The sequence below is a fragment of the Aspergillus eucalypticola genome (genome assembly GCF_003184535.1).
Source record: "Aspergillus eucalypticola CBS 122712 chromosome Unknown BO83scaffold_11, whole genome shotgun sequence".
In the NCBI taxonomy this organism is placed as follows: Eukaryota; Fungi; Ascomycota; class Eurotiomycetes; order Eurotiales; family Aspergillaceae; genus Aspergillus; species Aspergillus eucalypticola.
The window spans coordinates 423,146-442,628 of record NW_020290285.1 but is presented as its reverse complement, the minus strand read 5'-3'; the positions used below and the strand labels follow the sequence as shown (position 1 = coordinate 442,628).

General features: G+C 50.2%; 7 protein-coding genes across 7 annotated transcripts; 2 read left to right on the top strand and 5 right to left on the bottom strand.

Annotated features, from left to right (window-relative positions):
* Positions 1-110: 110 nt before the first annotated feature.
* On the bottom strand, positions 111-6,043 carry BO83DRAFT_444467 (putative RNA helicase/RNAse III). Its single transcript, XM_025536498.1, has 16 exons — positions 5,478-6,043; positions 5,231-5,424; positions 5,073-5,176; positions 4,753-5,018; positions 4,596-4,703; positions 3,866-4,547; positions 3,757-3,815; positions 3,634-3,703; positions 3,513-3,581; positions 3,272-3,454; positions 2,143-3,213; positions 1,692-2,092; positions 1,120-1,633; positions 877-1,062; positions 675-827; positions 111-620 (listed from the first exon to the last, which is right to left on the bottom strand). Exons 1-16 carry the CDS (start codon positions 5,702-5,704, stop codon positions 324-326), a joined length of 4,584 nt encoding a protein of 1,527 aa, XP_025388509.1. The 5' UTR covers positions 5,705-6,043; the 3' UTR covers positions 111-323.
* A 375-nt stretch (positions 6,044-6,418) lies between these two features.
* BO83DRAFT_378153 (IGBP1/TAP42 family protein) lies at positions 6,419-7,769 on the top strand. The gene is made up of 3 exons (XM_025531181.1): positions 6,419-6,696; positions 6,760-7,036; positions 7,094-7,769. The coding sequence occupies exons 1-3, from the start codon at positions 6,485-6,487 to the stop codon at positions 7,673-7,675; spliced, it is 1,071 nt and encodes a 356-aa protein (XP_025388508.1). The 5' UTR covers positions 6,419-6,484; the 3' UTR covers positions 7,676-7,769.
* A 95-nt stretch (positions 7,770-7,864) lies between these two features.
* Positions 7,865-9,217, bottom strand: BO83DRAFT_337169 (porphobilinogen deaminase). The gene is made up of 2 exons (XM_025528471.1): positions 8,751-9,217; positions 7,865-8,684 (listed from the first exon to the last, which is right to left on the bottom strand). The coding sequence occupies exons 1-2, from the start codon at positions 9,031-9,033 to the stop codon at positions 7,963-7,965; spliced, it is 1,005 nt and encodes a 334-aa protein (XP_025388507.1). The 5' UTR covers positions 9,034-9,217; the 3' UTR covers positions 7,865-7,962.
* A 207-nt stretch (positions 9,218-9,424) lies between these two features.
* Positions 9,425-12,959, top strand: BO83DRAFT_378151 (putative LON domain serine protease). The gene is made up of 3 exons (XM_025531180.1): positions 9,425-10,276; positions 10,359-12,591; positions 12,646-12,959. Exons 1-3 carry the CDS (start codon positions 9,805-9,807, stop codon positions 12,728-12,730), a joined length of 2,790 nt encoding a protein of 929 aa, XP_025388506.1. The 5' UTR covers positions 9,425-9,804; the 3' UTR covers positions 12,731-12,959.
* BO83DRAFT_360115 (mitochondrial 54S ribosomal protein uL23m) lies at positions 12,958-13,934 on the bottom strand. The gene is made up of 3 exons (XM_025529385.1): positions 13,780-13,934; positions 13,382-13,672; positions 12,958-13,302 (listed from the first exon to the last, which is right to left on the bottom strand). The coding sequence occupies exons 1-3, from the start codon at positions 13,866-13,868 to the stop codon at positions 13,092-13,094; spliced, it is 591 nt and encodes a 196-aa protein (XP_025388505.1). The 5' UTR covers positions 13,869-13,934; the 3' UTR covers positions 12,958-13,091.
* A 221-nt stretch (positions 13,935-14,155) lies between these two features.
* BO83DRAFT_378149 (protein kinase RIO2) lies at positions 14,156-15,603 on the bottom strand. Its single transcript, XM_025531179.1, has 3 exons — positions 15,472-15,603; positions 15,262-15,406; positions 14,156-15,190 (listed from the first exon to the last, which is right to left on the bottom strand). The coding sequence occupies exons 1-3, from the start codon at positions 15,532-15,534 to the stop codon at positions 14,190-14,192; spliced, it is 1,209 nt and encodes a 402-aa protein (XP_025388504.1). The 5' UTR covers positions 15,535-15,603; the 3' UTR covers positions 14,156-14,189.
* Positions 15,604-16,021: 418 nt separating this feature from the next.
* BO83DRAFT_378147 (proteasome regulatory particle base subunit RPN1) lies at positions 16,022-19,397 on the bottom strand. Its single transcript, XM_025531178.1, has 5 exons — positions 19,098-19,397; positions 18,932-18,996; positions 18,701-18,865; positions 16,335-18,644; positions 16,022-16,281 (listed from the first exon to the last, which is right to left on the bottom strand). The coding sequence occupies exons 1-5, from the start codon at positions 19,243-19,245 to the stop codon at positions 16,249-16,251; spliced, it is 2,721 nt and encodes a 906-aa protein (XP_025388503.1). The 5' UTR covers positions 19,246-19,397; the 3' UTR covers positions 16,022-16,248.
* Positions 19,398-19,483: the final 86 nt, after the last annotated feature.

Below are 19,483 nucleotides of genomic sequence, written 5' to 3'. Positions count from 1 at the left end.
ACTGCCGCTAATCCAGATGGGGCTTAGTGCGTCCCGGACAGCAGCGGGCGGGTCTGACGGCGTCCATGGATCTACTCTTAGACTAGATAGACTACCACCTATCTAACTACGGAGTACTGCTCTCGACTTGGGCATCTACTAGTATTCTGGCACAACATCTGAAGACAGAGGGAAAATAAATATTTTAAATGATATAAACACTGCCGTTAGCACAATTTTATGGCCCCTTTTACATGTTTCCTTGAGTCACGCACCTACCATTTCATCTGCTAATGACCCAGGCTGTTTCACCGCATGTACTAAGCTCCTAGTCCCAATCTCCTTCAGATAGCCGTTCCAATGTCGGGTCTTGCCAAGTCTCCTGACTCTCGACAATCACAGTGATATTTTCTCTGAAAAACTGCTGACGATAGCTCGTTCAGCACTGCGAGTGCCCTCTCACTGGCCTTAACTTTAGCATAGCGACCAGATGATGCTGTACCTTCGGCAATGACAACATCATGCACGATCACGGCCGCTAAAACCCCAGCCGGGGCCCCATCGATGCTGGGCATCTCACCAGCTTTCAGACAATAGTTCATGCAGCCGAATTCATTAGTCAGTCGATTGTACAAAAAAGTCTAGTTCGGTTCAGCCATCTAGCCCAGATTACAATCAGTCAGGGTCAGCCTTACCGTAGGGTGCTTATTTGCGAAGCTGTCATAAATTGCCATGTCCTCGAAGAATGGTTTGATGTGATCCCGGAAGAACTTCTCGATGACTTCGAAGTTGAAACCGGAGTCGACGAAAACTGCTCCTACATACGCTTCAACCATGTCGGGCAAACACTGGTCATCCACGTTAGCTGCGTTCTGCATTGCAGAAGGGCGGCATTACCTTAGGAGGGTCTTTTGTCACAGTCCAATAGTCCACCGCGCCCTCACTCTCGCCCTCTGCTGTCTGGATCTCTTCGGCGTACTGAGTGATCTGAGATTGCAAAGGAGCGCTAAAGTATTTTAGATGCGTATGGAGCCCCAGTTTCACGGCTAAAGCACCCAGAAACTTGTTGGACACCATGGCCATCTACAGCAGTATTGTTAATGAATGCTTGGTTACTCATGGTTGTACAAGACTTCTTACTTTGTGTTCTGTGAGCCACTGGGGGTCTCGGTCAGGATACCTGGCAAACAAGTCTTCCACACACACCATGTCGATCAGTGAATCACCAAGAAACTCCAAGCGCTGATAGCAGGGCACTTTAGCCCATGCGGATGGATACGAAGGATGAGTGAAAGCTGATCCAAGAAGCGTCGGGTAACGGAAGCGGTAGCTCAGCTTCTCTTCGACCTTTCGACAAAGGTGTATCTCGGCACCATCCGCCGCTCGTCGCTGATACTTCGGTATCGTATATAAAGAAATGTAGTCCTTCCATCGCTTAGCCATGTGACTGGGACTGTTCACCAGAGTAGTCACTGCCTTGACAGCCATGTCGAATCGATGTTCAGGACCACCGGAAAGCAGAGACGCCCCTATCAAAGCTTCGCAAACATCGGCAATTGTTTTCTCTGCAAGGGCATGCTTGCTCTCCGTGGTTGCCTTTCTACTGTGGTCTTTACCTTGTAGTAACTTCAGACCCTCTGGATACCATGTATGTCTTGCCGCAACTGTTAGTCTTCTGGTTCAACCCTCACACACGGCAGAGGGATCCTTACCTCGAAAATCCTCGACTACGAATATACTTATAAATCTCCTTTTTTACGGCTGCATTAAAGAGGTTCTTGTTGCAAATGAGGCACATCCGGTTTACGTGATAGTCAAACTCATCATCGTCTGGGTTTTGTGTGAAGAGAGCAATCGAGGTAGCCATCTTCAGGAAACAGTCTCCGAGAAATTCCAGTCGCTCATAATTTCTTCCCATTCCTCGTTGGACATGTATTTGCTGAGCTCGGTGCTCCTCGGTATTATCGGAGTCTTTTGTGAATGCTTCAAGGGCGAGGTCCAGCTTGACGGTGAGATTCAGGCTCTCGCAGCCTTGGAGAGAGATTAGGTATGCATCAATTCTAGAGATGATTGCTGGGAATGCGAGACAGGAGAATGCTGTAGCTGCGGGAATCTTCGCTAGGGCTCAGTGCCTGTTTTCCGTTTGAAAGAGGATAAACTTACAGCAGATACTTTCAAAGGCTCAAGACAAATGAAGCACCTCGTTTCAACTTCTCTCTCGGTGTCTGTCATTCTGTCTAAAAGGTTTCTGCGGAGTCGTACGAGCTCTGCCCTTAAGACAGGTTGGTCCCAGTGACAAGTCGACATAAATTTAGCCCTGGAGTTCTTGGAGAGGCTCGAGCAGTAGTTCATAATATCGGTCATGTGCCTGCGCCGGGCTACAAAGGGTGGTGGAGGAGCAGAGGGAGTCAGACTATCCTCGATCGCTATTGTAAAGAAGCGGCATCTTCCATCCCAGGCATCGAACACAAATAGATCTACCAAGTTCTCTGGGTGAGTCTCCGTAGAAAATGGAATACTATCGTTGTCGCGCACATAGTTGAGGCTCTCCCAGTCAAGGATTTGCCTTGGGTCAAATGAAGGGATGCATGGGCTCTCAACCTTTACCGGGGCTAGCCAGTAAGCCATCTTTTCGGGCTCGTTGTCGTAAGTCTTGTGAAATACGTCACGAAAAACACGAAGAGTAAACACTGTGAGGGCATCAACCTCTTCTTTTGAAAGTAAAATCTGTTTTTCCAAGGGAGTCGTGAGTATTGTAGTCTCTATGTCGTCATCGAGGAAGATGGGAAACTGTGGAAAGTGTGGTAGTCTCTCTCGTGTGAACAGTAGCAAAGGTCTGGCCCCGTGCGATAGTTGACTGGAGGGCAAGAACGTGATAACGGTGCCATGAAGTTCTTTGGGGGGCATTCCTTGTTTCTGGCCCCATAGAGATGGCTTCGATATCATGTCATACTCGCTGGTGCGCTTCGATGTTATTGCAAGTTTCGCGTTTCGCATTGCCGGAAGGCGGCGATGGTATATTGAATTGAAATGGTCATCGAGCAACTTGTTCTTCCGAAGTAAAAGACATGTATCAAAGGCCGCAGAGCGCTTCGCCATGGACTTCTTCATTGCTGGGCTTCCTGTGAGGCCTCGGATAGGTGACTTTTCCGGTAGAATAACCTCGCAAACAAAGGCACCGTTGATAGGAAGCACTACATAAGTTACTTGGGCCGAAATCTCCTTTTCGTATTGCTACAGACCGCGACTCGTTAGAAATTGACACGTAATCCTAGTTGAATGTCACACATACCAAAGAAGTAGCGTACCGAGCAAGTATCGCCGTTGCTGAATGATAGGTTAGCTTAGCACCTGTAGATTTGATCTTGAAAGTCCTGTTGCCCTCGTCTTTCTGTAACACTGTATCAAGGTCGTGGTCAATGCCATATAATAGCCTATCCTCCGGGAGTGTTCTGCAAAAGTTTTGCATCATTTTCTGTCATGTTAGTTTGGCATGTTAGTTTGAATACAGCTTCTTGCTCATAGGGACTTACTTCAGCATCTTGAACCTCAAGTAGCCTCTGCTCATGATCCAGGTTTCCTCTTTCGACCATACTCGCATACTGTAATTCCGGACATTATTTCCTGTAACACACATCTAGCATCTGGTCTTACCGTTGAATTGAAATGCCTCGCCCGCCCACGGCTTTGCACGTATTGGATCAACGTTTGATAGAGATCAAACCTATTTTATCAGATTAGGCACTCCGGTAGGGAACAGCAGAGTTACCACCATACCTAACGACCAGATTACAATCAGGAATATCTAGACCCTCTTCAGCAACTGATGTAGCGAACTGAGATTGGTTAGCATTTGCTATACTGTGAGACGAATCCGAGTACTTACCAAGCAATTGATCTCGCCGGTCCTGAACTTGACTAAGGAAATAAATTGCTGGCGGAACGTTATATTCATTCCTGCTAAATCCCCAGACCGGACACCAATAAGCACACCAGGCCGAAGGAAGGGAATATTCAGGGTTTGAAAAAGTTCAGACAGAATCAAAGCTGTGTAACGCTTCTGCGTGAAAACAATGCATTTTGTCTCCGTCGGTCGTCCGAAATAGTGGACAAGCTCTTCGCGAAGGACTTGCACTTTGGGGCTAAGCTGGCCAAAAGTCTCAGGACTGCTATGTTCATAGCCCTTCACTATCTCACTGGCTTCCGTTATCCGCAAGATCTCTTTGTAAGCACTTTCAGGCACATCAGAAGATGTTTCAGAGTTTGCCGTCTTACGAACATTACCTTCGAGCTTGGGCAATACATCATCTGCTAAAGCACGCGCCCATGCTCGATCTGAACACCATCGGCCTAGCTCAGAGCTGGCCTGCCAAGCAAATCTGAATATACCCTCCAAGCACGCCATGTCTCCAAAACGATCTTCAAGCTGCTTATATAGGCTAGTAGCAAACGGTTGCTCCAACCTGTTGAAGGACCATACTCTCTCCACTGGACGCCTGACCACCTGCCGTAGAAGTGACATGTTGGAAGTCGTCGCTATCCTACTGTCAAGCAACTTCTCAAGTCTCCTATTCTGAATTAGTACTACATTTGTTACTCCAGATTTCATAACATACGTGGCTTCATCGACTATATCACCTTTTGTGTCAATGGGTGATGCAGTCATCCCAAAAATTCGTGGACGCTTTGAGGGGTCTTCTTCGAGGTAAGATTCACGTATAATGCTGAAGTGTAATTAGCTTTTGTATGTGTTTCAAGTCAGATCATACACACCGTGCATAGGGATGATCTTTCTTTGTATGGTGCGCTTCATCGAATATTAGGAGGTTAATTTGGCTCATCTTGACGTAGGAGTTGAGCAGGCACTGGTTCAAAATCTCCGCTGTACAGACGATCACCATGTTCTTTTGGAAGTGCTGCTCCCAGGCACTTTTGCTCCACAGGTCAGTTCCCATAGCTCCAAAGAAATGCCCGACACTCTGATCCAAGTTATTGCGTAGTACCGCGGCCTGTTGGTATGCGAGTGTAACGCTATCCACCTGTTCCTGTGTTAGAGCATCTATTCCGGGTCAGAAGAAGATTGCGAAACGCACAAGGAAAAAGGCTATTCGATGTTGCTTCCCCTCCGCGCGATCATTCAATTCCTTTTCCAGTGTATGTTTAAGTAGCAACACTGCGATCAAAGTCTTCCCAGAGCCTACATTATCATTAGCTCGCATCAAGTCAACTCATTCTTATGTGAGGATAGTACCCGTATCAAGTACAGCAATTGTATTCTGCGCTTTCGCTCTCTCAAATAGTTCCAATTGGTACTCTCTTGGGTCCAGCGTACCAATTCCGAGGTCTTGTTTCGCTACCAAGTGAGCAGTAGAAAGCTGAGCATCTGGCAGGTCATGGGTGAGTTTATTGTCATGGATGGGGCCTGTATCAGCACGCTGTGCAAGACTTGATGGATATTAGCGCTCTTGCATGCTCGATTTATGGACTGAAGTACTGACAGGTCTTTAAACTTTGCGTTCTGGGTAATACGTTGCTGTGAAACTCCTGCTTTGCTCTGGTCTTCGTGCTCGTCATTGTCGGATTCATCCGATGATCTGTCATCTTCCTGTAGTATATCCTCAGTCATAGTCACGGCACGCCCTTTTAGTGTTTCCACAGGTAAATTCTGATCAGGCCCATGAAGATCGGTATATACTCCCATATCGAAAGCGTGAGCTGATGGCATTGTGGTCTTATCCTACGGTTAGTTCTGAAGTAAAAAACCGCTCAATGCTGAATCAACATTCGAAGATGCGAGGAGACTGTGTTTCCCATTAAAAGCAGTAAGTGAAGATAATAAGTTTGAAAAAAAAGAAGGATGTGAATATGTCACTGGGGGCAGTCACTGGCAGCCGGTGGTCGTGTCACAAACGGAGACAAACAGCGGAAGATGGAGACCGGCTATTGCTTTCACCCCTGTTAGTTGGTCAAGGTTGATATGTGTGACAGCTATTAGATGAAGGATCGTTAATTGCTGATAGTTGTGAAAGCTATTAAGCGACGAGTTGCTTCAACAAGATACTTCATTTCTATAAGAGTACTGGGAGTCATAAGTTCTACAAGATGGGTCACTATATATACTTCCGAAAAGGGAAGCACCGCGGGGCAAAGGCTATATACGCGGGGCAATCCATGCATGGATTTTTCCAAATATTACTTAGTCCTTTTACGTTGCTTTCCTGATTCCAATAGATATTTCTCGCAATGGTGTAAAATAACCCAGGCGTTTCGTAAGTAATCCTCCTTTCACCGTTTAAAGATGAACCATGCATTATGGTGTGCATATATCACGTGGCACTACTTATGCTGTGCTTAGCTTAGTGAGGTGGATACTGGGCAGTAATTAATGTAAGAAAGAAACGCCGGTGTATGAAACAGCCCTCATATATGCCGATCGGCAGTCATTCTCCAGCGGAGCTTTTGAATTCATACAACATTACCCCTCACAATCCCGTGAAGCAGCGCAATGGAACAGCCGCAAAGTCTACGATCCCTTTTTGCGGAAGCGAAAGCTGAAAAGTCTGCTTTAGAAGCCCGCCCCGACAGCAACACGGATGCATACCGCAGTGATGTCAACGCAACAATAGCCAAGCTTGAGGAATGCCAGCGGCAAGTGGGCTTGCTATCTCTGTTCAGCTCGAACGAACCTTTGGAGGACATCTCCACGACAGATATCCAGTATAGCTATGACATACCTAGCGGAGCTGCCTGAGGATGCGCTAATTTCTTGCCTACCTCCAGATACCTTACGGTAGAGTATCATCTTGCAGATCTTCTCCAAAGAACCTACAGCTCGGACCGCGAAGCTCTCCTCCGACGTGCGCTTGGGCAATATGAACGCTTCCTCGCCCGACTAGACGATTACGACGTCCTCAATGAAAAGGACAAGAAGCTTTATGAACGTTACACCTCAAACCCCACCTCTTTTTCCCTGACCACAACAAATGATGCTGCGACCCGCCGAGAAGTGAAGATAAACAGATTCAAGGAGGAGAAGGAGCTGAAGCAGAAACTAGAGGTTGGATAGGCTTTGCTCATTTTATGCTACTGAGCGATCTACTTACACTCTCTCAAGTATTTTGCGAATAATCAAGGCCGGCTACAAAGCGACGAGGAGGATGTTCGGAAACTCTACCTCGCCGAAATCAACCTCTACATCCACCAGTCATTCCAGTCCTTGGATCTGCTGTCGCAAGAACTGACTATGCTGTCAACCATCCGCAGTGCTCCGCCAAACCCCGCTGAGTCACTGCAGGATGATCCACGTCGGCGGAATCAGGCAAGCCAGTCAAGCTACTCCGAGCGCCTAGATCGTCCGATTGCCGAACTGCTGAGAGGAGGGAAGTTCGGACCTATCCTGAGTAAGGAGGGGAAGCCTATGCAGCCATTCACGTTGCTTGATCGCAGGACGCAGCTCCAGCAAGGGGTTTTCCGATCGGGACATAATCTACCCACTATGACGATTGATGAATATCTTGAAGAAGAGAAAAGGAGGGGTAATGTTATCGAAGGCGGGGGAGAGAAGTCAGGCATAAAGCCTGAGGTTGATGAAGATGACATGGATTTGGCTGATGAAGAAACAATGAAGGCCAGAGCTTGGGACGAGTATAAAGAGGCGAATCCTAGAGGCTCTGGCAATACATTGAATCGGGGTTGATGTGCATGAAATATATATATATCTCTCTCTCTAACGGCTGATTGGCCATTCAAATTAGCCAATATGATATGAGTGCCAAATAATAGAATAGTACTGCACACCGTGTCGGGAATCTTTCAGAAAGCCTACTCAGCAAGTTAGTTGTGATGGAGAAGTACTTTCAGCAGACACGTAACATTCATCTTTTTTCATATGGGTATCCATCTATATATGTCCATTGTATCATCATATCTCCCGTGAAGGAGAAGACCAGCATCTCCACCACATAGACTTTACAGCTTCTATATCTAAGCAGTCTGCTTGTTGCGCTGGATTTCCTCCAGGATCTTGCCGGCGCCCTTCTCGACCAACGCCTTAGCCACAGTAACACCGAACTCCTCCGCAGCCTGAGGCGAATCAACAGCCCCATCAATCTCAACCTCAGCGCTCTCCTTACCATCCACACTAACCACAACGGAACGCATCCTCAGAGCACCATTGACCCATTCGGACTCAACACCCAACGGCGCACTACATCCACCCTCAAGGGTACGCAGAAGGCTGCGCTCTGCCAAACTAGCAAAAGTGGTCTCCTTATGACCGATGTTCTGTAGCATTTCCAGCACCTGCTGGTCATCCTTCCGGATCTCAATGCCGAGAGCACCCTGACCGACAGCATAGAGCATTCCCCCGTTCTTCGAGTCCAGATAGCTAGTGATACGATCGCCCAGCTCCAATCTCAGCAAGCCAGCAGCAGCCAGGATGAGACACGTGAATGGGCCATCCTCTGCATCCAGCTTCGACAACCGAGTGCCAATGTTACCACGCACATCCATGACCTTCAGGTGGGGATAGCGACGGGCGAGTTGGGCGGTACGACGGATGGAGGAGGTACCGACGACGGAGCCTTCGGGCAGCTCGGCCAGACTTTTGTATGAAAGGCCCTTCTTCATGACCAGGACGTCTCTTGTGTCTTCGCGCTTCATCATAGGGCCGAGGGTGCAGGAGGAGGGGAGGAGAGTCGGCACATCTGCAATGATAGAGATAAGTCAGTGTTCATTTCTTAAGGCGAGAAAGAGAACGAGCGGATATGTACCCTTGAGAGAGTGTACAATAAAGTCGACCTGGCCAGCAATCAGAAGGTCCTCCAGTTCCTGGGTCCACAGGTTCTTGGTCGTGAAGTCACGGAGCGCAATGGTCGTGTTCTGGTCGCCTGCGGTCTCTCGGGAATGGATCTTGAATTCATAGTCAGGCCATGTTTGCTTGAGCGCCGCTTGAACCAGGTCCGTTTGAAGCAGAGCAAGCTTGGACTTGCGCGTGCCAATGGTGAAGGTCTTGCGCGATGAGGGGTTGGTGGCGTGGGGCGGGGCAGAAGCCATTGCGACGATAGTTGGTGTATGCAGGAAGCGATCGGGTTTCTAAGTAGATGGTCGGATTGAGGTATATCTTGCCGTGATCTAGGCGAAGAATATTGCGGGCGTCGAAGTACTAAACAGAAGAGTGGGCTGCACGGCTCTCAAGCATTGAGGGGAAATGTTTCAGAGACAATCTTGACATTTGACGCTGGGTATTTTACTCGTATTTTGCGTTTGTCATACGACTCGGCCCAGCCCCCGGCGGTAATTATATAACCGGGTAATGTTACCGGATGAGGAGACACCGCCTTTCTTCGCGGGTCTCGTGCTTCTGGGGCATCGAGTGCCACATCACGCTGATTAGCCCCGGTCAATGTACTTTGCCTCGGAGTTCCAGTAGAGAAGATACATAGTAGATTGGTCACAATGTCTTCAGGGACTCACAGCCTACCATGGTATGTTCTGGAAGAGCGGAAGCTGTGCTGCAGGACTCCGGTTTCCGCAGACGGGGGAATTGACGTTGCCCCGTGCGAACCTCGGCATCGGAGAGAAGGGCGCTTATCGGATTGGATCTCCTCCCCAGAGTCACGCCTTCATCTATCGACGGGGTTCTGGAACAGTGGAACCTCACCTCTACTAGTTGCCTTATAACCCGACCGCCACGACAGCCCCGTGCGCTGTCGACCTGATCTACCATCGTTCCCCAGACGACACCAACCCTTCATTTCACCTCTCCATCAACTTTAATTTTGTTATCGCTACTGAGTGTGTGCCTTTGTGTTCTGGCGTACCGAGATGGGTTCCAACAGCGGCAGAACAACCAAGCTCCCCTTGGTTCCGCTGCCCAAAGGATCGGTCCTACTTCCTGGCATTACGCTACGGATTCCTGTTTCGAATCGCCCGGATCTCGCCAATTTACTGTCGACAATCGTTGATCGATCGGCCGTGGCGAAGCGCGATGGAACGGCTATCACCTTCGGTTGCGTTCCCCTCAGCTCACCTTATCTGAGCAAGGACGGTCAGCGACTCATCGATGACGGAAGCTTGGATGAAGACCGGAGGGAGGAGTTTGAGATGATTGATGCTGGACAAGCCAGAAAGGAGGATCTGTTTCGTCATGGTACCGTTGGTAAAGTGATTGGTATCCAGCGCCGTGCCTATTCGGAGCCGGCTCTCGTGGTCCAGGGTGTCCAGCGGTTCACTGTTAGGCGCGTCTTGAAGGAAAGACCGTACTTCGAGGCTGAAGCTATTGTTCATGATGAGAAAGGTCGGTTTTCTTCTGTTGCTCTGCGCTGTTGTTGCTACTTCTTATCTGGACGAGTGTCTAATCTGGTCATTTCTAGAAACAGTCTCCGGCGATGCTGAAACAGTAGAGTTGTTCCAACAGCTGCGACAACTATCTCGCGAGCTCCTGACCTTGCTGCGATTGTCTTCCTTACTACCTTCTCCTGGAAGCCGCCTTTCGCCACTCATTGCCCGGAAGTTTGAACTGTTCATTACCAAGTCTGATGTCTCCCATGCGGGTAGACTGGCCGATTTCATGGCGGACGTCGCCGACTCCGGCTTCGAAGAAAAGCTTCGGATCTTAGCATCGCTTGACGTCAAGATCAGACTAGAGAGAGTTGTTGAGATTCTAACTAGGCAATTACAGAGCATCAAGAGCAATGTGAAGGTCACTACAATCACTACCAACAGCTTTCCTAGCTCTGGGTTCGATATTAATCAGATCGATCCTCGTGACCGTGAGATTCTGGCAAGGAAGGCGATGGCTGGTCTCAGCGGATTGACGCCACCCGGGTTGTCAGCCGGTCGAAACAATGACAACGATGATAAGGAATCAAACGAGGTCGATGAGCTGCAGCAGAGGCTGCAAGAGGCCCAGCTCAGCCCTGAGGCTAGAAAGGTTGCCGACAAGGAGCTGCGACGTCTTCGTAAGATGAACCCGGCAAATGCTGAGTACGGTGTCTGCCGGACCTACCTCGAGAATATTGCGGATATCCCTTGGACTAAGATGACCGAGGACCAGCTTGGACCGGAGACATTGAAGAGAGCCAGGAAGCAGCTAGACGATGATCACTATGGATTGGAGAAGATCAAGAAGAGGCTTCTTGAGTACTTGGCCGTGCTCCGACTCAAGCAGTCTACCAACAGAGATGTTGAGCGCCAGATTGAGTCCTTGTCGAAAGAGCTTGAAGCATCCGATGGAGGCGACCTCGAGAAGGAGGTACCTGTGTTGTCCGAGACGGATCGAGTCGCTGTTGAGACAAAGCTGCATATGCTGAAGACTCGTCGCATGGGCGACAAGTCGCCCATCCTCCTGCTTGTTGGTCCACCAGGCGTTGGTAAGACCAGCTTGGCGCGATCAGTGGCCTCATCACTCGGTCGCAAGTTTCACAGAATCTCTCTGGGTGGCGTTAGAGACGAGGCTGAAATCCGAGGCCATCGCCGGACCTACGTTGCTGCGATGCCGGGACTGATTGTCAGTGGTCTCAAGAAGGTCGGCGTTGCCAACCCAGTGTTCTTGCTCGACGAGATTGACAAGGTCGGAGGCGCCAATTTCCAAGGAGACCCATCAGCAGCCATGCTCGAGGTCCTGGATCCTGAGCAGAACCATACATTCTCGGATCACTATATCAACATCCCTATTGACCTGAGCAAGGTACTCTTCATTGCTACTGCTAATTCTTTGGACACTATCCCGGCACCCCTACTCGACCGGATGGAAACCATCTCTCTGTCTGGCTACACTACGGTTGAGAAGCGACACATTGCCAAGAGACACCTCATTCCGAAGCAGATCAGAGCGAATGGGCTTTCGGATGGCCAAGTCGTTCTGTCTGACGAGGTGATTGACAAAGTCATCACGTCCTACACCAGAGAGTCGGGTGTTCGTAACCTAGAGCGTGAGCTTGGCTCGGTCTGTCGATACAAGGCCGTCCAGTTTGCGGATGCGGGTGATGCAGGCCGACTTGATGCGTACAACCCAATGGTGAGCATGGACGAGTTGGAAGATATACTAGGTATCGAGCGCTTTGAGGAAGAAATCGCCGAAAAGCATGGTCGTCCCGGTGTTGTCACTGGACTTGTCGCGTATTCCACTGGAGGTCAAGGCAGCATTCTATTCATCGAGGTTGCAGACATGCCGGGCAACGGCCGGGTCCAGCTCACTGGAAAGCTAGGTGACGTGCTGAAGGAGAGTGTGGAGGTGGCTCTGACATGGGTGAAAGCCCATGCGTTCGAGCTTGGACTGACTGCGGATCCCACCGAGGATATCATGAAGAACCGCAGCCTGCACGTCCACTGCCCGTCCGGAGCCATACCGAAGGATGGCCCCTCGGCAGGCCTGGCACACACGATGGGTCTGATCTCGCTATTCACCGGCAAGGCAGTACCTCCCAGTGTTGCCATGACCGGCGAAGTGTCGCTCCGCGGCAAGGTGATGCCTGTTGGCGGCATCAAGGAGAAGCTGATCGGTGCGCACCGCGCCGGCGTCAAAACCGTCCTCTTGCCCCATCACAACCGCAAGGATGTCAAGGACGTGCCGCAGGAGGTCAGCGAAGGACTTGAAATTGTTTATGTAACGTGAGTATTTCAATCATCCCTACTTGCTGTCTGCATATTGCTAACATTTGACAGGCATATCTGGGAAGCTATCCGACAGGTGTGGCCAGATGCCCACTGGCCCGGTCAGCACACCAACTTCATCGAGAGCCGACTGTAAGGGCTCTCTCCACTCACTCACTATTCAATCACAACACGACCCAATGGTCCGTGTAGATAGTACTTGTTCTTTATTGTTTGTTCTCTCTTATTGTCCTTCTAAGCGCAGCGACCACTTTCCTTTACCAGCGTCAACATATCCTCAATTCCACACATAGTTATCTGTCAGTTACCTCCAAATACTATTTCATTCACCCAGCTCATCTCAAATACAATGGATAGTATTGAACACACACAAGTAGGTAGTAATATAAATATAATACACGGCGACAGCCCTCAATCACAAACTGTCTAACTTAAAAACCCTGATATACCAAACAGGCAACAAATTTCTAAACCAACATATCGATGAATCAAGAAAATCACGACTTAACCAACGGCCTCTCATAATGGCCCAACCCCAAAGCCTTCCAAGTCGGCCTCCACGGCTTAGCACCCTCCAACAACTTCTTCGCATCCTCCTTATAAACCTCCCTCTCCTTCTCATCCGCCTTCATTCCCGCATCCGGCTTCTGCTTATCCTGGATCTCCTCCTGGTATTTCTGAGCCTTGAAGAACTGGTCTTTCTCCCATCTGCACACGAACACCCATATAGTCAGCATTATCCCTAAACCCAACAATTCCACAATAAATAAACAAGGAATAAACATACGGAGCCATATCCTTCGGCGCCTCGGGCCAAACAAACGCCTCCTTCATCTCCACCGTCATCTTCTTCTTCGACTGCGGGCGACGAATCTTGCCATATCCATAACGACCCAGGGACTTCAACCTCGTCAGTTTCTGTTGCTCGACGAATGACCGCACGCTGACGACGCCCACGCCGTACAGTCGCTGCAGGTAATCGCGCATATCCAGTTTGTTGAAGTTGAGCGGCACGTAGAAGGTGGCGTAGCGGGGAGGGAGGAAGGGCGTGCGGATTAGGGCGATTGTGAAGTCGGGACTATTTCATTTAGAATCAAATTGTTAGTGTATTCTTATTTTTGTCCCCCCATAGTTCTTTATGAAGTGGGTATTTGGTATGGGAATTGTATATAGGATGGACCGTACAGGAAGATCTGCTTCCGTTCGGACAGAGGCGCCGCGGGACCGACCCAGTCGGCGGGCTTTTTGGGGAACTTGGAGAATCGTCGGACCATTTTCAGGGTGAATTGAATGGATCCGATCGAGGTGGTAGTGGTGGTGGTGGTGATGATATTCGTGAGGGAAGATTGATTTGATTTGATATGCTCCCGGCGGAAAGTTCGTCGGGAGCAAACGTGAAATTGCGTGGTTGGCCGCGTCGGGTACCGTAGTGTGATTTGGGTGTAGTTTTCGGGGGTAGGAATAGTTCTGCAAAAGGTCCTGGAGATTATTTTTTCTAGTACGAGGGAATTGAGATTTTGTTCATTTGAAATATGGTTGAATGAGAAATATTTTATATTCGTCATGGTCATTACTTTCATTTACTGGTGTGCTGTTTACTGTCCTTCCGATACCTGCAGGTTCCCAAGTCGCCGGGCACTCTCGTCCACCTCCTGTGATTGCTCGTTCTCCTCCCCTTCAGAGCCGGAGGCTTCCTCCTCTTCCTCTTCTTCTTCTTCCTCCTCGTCACTCTCCTTGTCTTCATCGTTGTCGCCATTGGCGCCAACCTCCTTCATGTAGTTCTCCAGCTCGCGCGCCATCTTCCTCGAGAATCCTGACGCCTCAACTTCCACATCTAACCGCTTCCCGGGGTTCTGGATGAGCTGCTTCCTCGCATCCTTGAAGAAAGGGCCGGGAGCATCACTAGTGAAGTGAAACTTGCGCTGGAAGTAGCGCTTGATGCAGTTGACATCACGGTCAAAGTACATCTCCGCATTGGGGTGGTCGATCGACACCATCTGTGGGAAATCGATCATGACTGGCACCAACCGGATATTTTCATCATCCTCGTCATCCTCACGGCCCTTCCCCTTAGCATCCGGATCCTCTATTTCCTTGATAAGGATGTTGAACTCGTTGAAGTCACCGTGAATCAGACCAAACCGCGCCAGCTGCACGATCATATCCATCAGCTCCGAATACAGTGATGCGGGATGGGCGACCTTGGAGATCTGTCGTAGCGGAAACGCATCGATCAAGCTCATGACGATGGTGTGGCGGTTCTGGGCAATGGGTTCGGGAACGGAGAAGCCGTTCTCTCGTAGGGCCTTCATGAAGGCATATTCCTTCATCGCGGCCAGGCGCGACATGTACATCCACGAGCCAGTGTTACGGTGTCGGAGGTAATCGCGGTTTGTCTTGACGGTACGGAAAGAAATACGACCGAGACGGTGAATCTTCAAAATGCGCTGTGTTCCATCGTGACCGGCGACGACGATAATATCGGACTCCTTGCCAACGCCAATCTGGTTACCGACGGAGTAAATGCACTTTTGCTTCTGGTGGGCGTTGAGAGCGAGGTAATCAAGACCTCCGTAGGTGAGACGGTATCCATCATCTACCAAGCATTTGTCAGTAAAATCTTCGCCTATGCTCAGTTCCGTACAGCAACAAGGGCGACAACCGTACATTTCGCATTCTTAACCTTAGCGATCAGGTTAGTCTTGGCGAGATTGGAGATAGACCGGTGCACTCCGCTGCCACCGCGGAGGCCAGCAATCTGCGCGATCAGAGGCGTGGGCACGACTTCATGGTTTCTGCTTCCTTGTTCAACCTGCGACACAGTTCTGTTAGCTGTCAGACAACAGGCTGCGACCAGAGGGCGGGGGAGGGGCATACCGCGGAGAGCACGCGGAAGTCCTCAGAGGTGAGGTAGCGGATCGCTTTCGGATCGAGCTTCATGATGCAGTGTGTTCGATGTCGGAATCGGCTCACAAGTTAAGCTACCGACTGCGTATAGCGTGGAACGTGAGTCTGCGCTGTCGATGAAGGCGTCGACCATTACATTGATGCGCGGAAAAGTCAGGATGCCGCTGCCCTATGCCCTAGTTTCCTATTTCGGATGTCTCCAAGGTCCTACAGAATATACAGTTCTGAGTAGTTGGTTGCTCAACGAAAATATCCAACCTAGAATATAACGAATCACTAAAATAGTAGTGAATCGTAGAGATAAGTCTACTTGACTTGTTAGATGCCTATCTATGAATTCAGCCGAAGTTGCTCATCCCCTTTCGAACCCAGGGATTTGCTGGTAGTTAGGCTGCAAAATATATACATCTACTACGGACGGGGTCGAGGAATGGCTTCAAGTTTAGAAACTAGTACTAGTAGCTCGAAGAATCACTTCATAGCAGTACTACTAGTATCATTACTACTAATTGATTCTATTGGCGAAAGAATCTGTTTCAATTGAGATTTCTCAGACATATATAAGCCTAGAAGTCATACTAGCATTAAACACCCGTGCCACATCCACCAGTCTAATTGATAGATCGAATATAATGACAATCGGTGCCTGCTATTTTCCAATTCGTGCTGATTACATGAAAACACAGTACCTGAGCAGCAAGCTCCCTGCCCAGCTCACCCACAAAGTCGTGTCACGTCGAAGGACCATTAAACCGAGTCGGAGCTTTCCCAGTTGGGGTTCTGTCATATCATTAGCATCACGGCTTATCAAATTACTATCATGGATTATTTACCTTGCGCAAGATGACCAGACCCTCTAGGGTGCTGCTGAGAGGAATGTACTGCTCGTCTTCGAGCTCTGCACGTTCGCCGTAGGCCAGCAGCACCGGCGTGCTCTGTGTTTGCCAACCGGTGATGGTCTTAGGGCGACCCGCCTGGCCAACAACGTCCACGGCCTGACCGACCCGGACATTGACGGTGAGAGGCTGCAGGTCTTCGTCGAGGGTGACAAGGAAGCGTGGGTACATGGCGGTGATGAGGAAGTAGAGGAGGTAGTGGTGTTCGGCGAGGACGAATTGCTTGGCATCGATCATAGACACCAGGACGGTGAGCAGACCTGCGGCTGATACGCGCGAGAGGACCTGGCGATCTGTGTGGAAGGGGTTCAGGGTCATTGTACCCTTGCCCATGTGCAAAAGACCCTGGGCAATGCGGACCATGAACAAAGTGTTCTGGTCGCGGTGGTAGTAACTGGCCAACTGCCGAAGCAGCTGCGCCAGACGGGCGTTCTTGGTACCAGCACCGCAAAGACCCATGGCGAAAATGGCGTTGATAGCGACATCGTTGTCGGTGTCGTGACTGTACCGGGACAGAGTGTCGTAAACCTTCATCTGAGGGTTGCTGGGTGTGATCAAGCCCATGGCAAGGGGAACAGCCTTGCGGATGTTGCTGGCACCGTAATGCATCAGGTGGCCGAACTGCCGCAAGATCATATCCTGCCCGACCTCCTCACCCATAGCAATGAGCGACAGACCCAGAACAGCATACGACTGAACAAGCTCATCACCCTTGTTCTCCTCAGTTTCGTCGATGATATCATTGCAGATGTGGAGGAGCTCCTGCAGTTTCAGGACGGTGCCAGTACCCGCCCAGGCGCAGACCGAAGCAAGGACTGAGGTCGGTTTAGCCATAGGGTGATCGACTGCCTTCAGGATGTCAAGGATGACGTCGACCTCTTCCTGACGACCGAAGTAAAGGAGCGCCAGACCCAGGGCCATGAAGCGAGTCCACTTATCCTTGAGCTGCTTCTGCCGCTCCTCGTCCATCAATGTGGTGGCAATGGCCTCACTGACCTGGTGATTAGAAGATCCCACAAAGATAAGACCCAGGGATACAGCTGCCATGGCAGACAGCTGCATGTCCAAGGACCCATCCTCGACAATGGGGAGTAGAACCTCAAGCAACTCCTCCTTGTTCGATCCGGCATAAGCCAGACCGAGACCCATGATAGAAGCAACTCTCATGGGCACACTCTTGGCCTCGAGATTGTCGGGGTCACTGAGGAGAGCCAAAGCAGGGTCGGAGTCTATCCGCACACCCGAGTTGAGGATACCGATAGAAAGCAATGCACCCGCCTTGATCTGATCCTCCGAGGCGTAGGTATACCTGTCGATCTTGTCCAGACCAATCTCGACATCCCTGTGCAGAAGCATACCCATCGAAGCAGTCGTCGACAGCATGCCGTCATCCTTGGTCTTCCAGACCCAGGGGCCCTTGTCACCCTCCACAAGCATCATCTTATCGTTGCCATATCCAGCGTTGGCGAAGGCGTTGACGAAGGCACTGGCGAGGTTGTGCCTGGCGGAGTCGACATTTGTAAGGCCAGCACCGCGGCTGCTTTCGAGGTGGGTCTTGTAAATGTCTTCCGGCATCTGGGGATCAAGGATGTTGAGCTCTTTTCCAAGAGACTTGAAGTGCTTTGGAATGGAGGTGTTGTTCAAGCTGTCCATGAAAGACTGGTCTTCCTCTTCCTCAGGAAGGTCAAGCCATATTTGTTGCCGGGAAACAAGGAACGCCATCTGCTTCTTGAGCGACCTATCCTCAGTGGCATTGATATCGCTCTTAATGAGGTCAATGTCGTTCAGACGGATAGCAAGAACAACGGCCTTGGTGAGCTCCTTGTAGCGGACATAGATCTCATGGGCGGTACGAAGGAATTGCTGGTCTTCGGGGTATGTGAGAAGGTTGACCATGCTGACCATGTACAAGCAGACCCTTCCGTATGTGTTTTCGTCCAGAAAGCGCGGGATCTCCTCGATGATCTCGAGCTCACTGAGAAGGTCGACAGCATCGGCTTCGGCGTTGTGGCTCAGGAAGTAGGGAACAAGAGACAGCGACAGATCGATCAAGTCCTGTACATCCTTCTCAGCGTTAAGCCGGTTTTGGTACTCTTGCCCGATTTCCAGCGCCAGGTGTCTGATGTATTCGTGGCCCCAGGAACCGAGGTCTTCGGACTTGGTGAGAAGACGGTACTTCAGGGTTTCGAACTTCTCCTCATCTCCGTAGGTCATGCCAAGAACCGAGAGCATATCGGCGAGCGAGTCCTAGAGATACATACTTGGTTAGGTTGATAGGATGGTCTGCATGACGGGCAACGAACCTTAACCGGGCCGGCCGCCCACTTCTCATAGAGCTCCGTGAGCTCATCGTAATGCGGTCTTAGAAATTTCAAGGGCTTGGGAACAGCAGTCATAGAAGATGTCGAGGTCTTGATGAAGTTCTTAATCGCGTCCAAGGCAGGGGCGTACAACGAGGTATCGGGCTCCTAGATGGCAGGTTGAGAGTTAACGTCATCGCTCGGGACCCCAACAGAACAGCTTCATCCCCGTACCTTTAACCTCTCCACGAGCATTTCCAGCTCATTCTTCAGCTGCTGATCCTCTTCACTGAGTTCTTCTGTAATATCCATCGTGTTAGCACCTCGATCAGAGCACGGCGTTAGTGATGTCAGGTGCGGCGTCGGGAGGTCCGCGGGCTGACTCGACATGTCCACCTACCCTCTTTCGACTCGTCATCCTTCTGCTTGCCATCAACTTGTGGCTTCTCATCAGCCGCTGTCTTCTTTCCTCCAGACAACTCCTTGATATCGTCAACCTTGCCCTTGCCCTTGTCGGCGGGAGCTGACCGCTCGCCGTCTTGCGCCATCTCTGACGGTTGTATGGCGAGTAGTCGGGGTGTGTTCGGGAACGCGGATAGACGGGAGATATAGAAAACGCGAGTGATGAGGGTGAGAGTGGGAGCTTTGATGCGATAAGCCTCCTCACTCTAGGCGATGAAGTTGGGATTGGGTTATAAGCTTGTTGATGGGAAACAGAGAGAGCTCGCTCTTCGTCGCCGCTCGGGCGTTGCGCTCCTGTGGAGCTCCCACCGCTTATGTAAGACA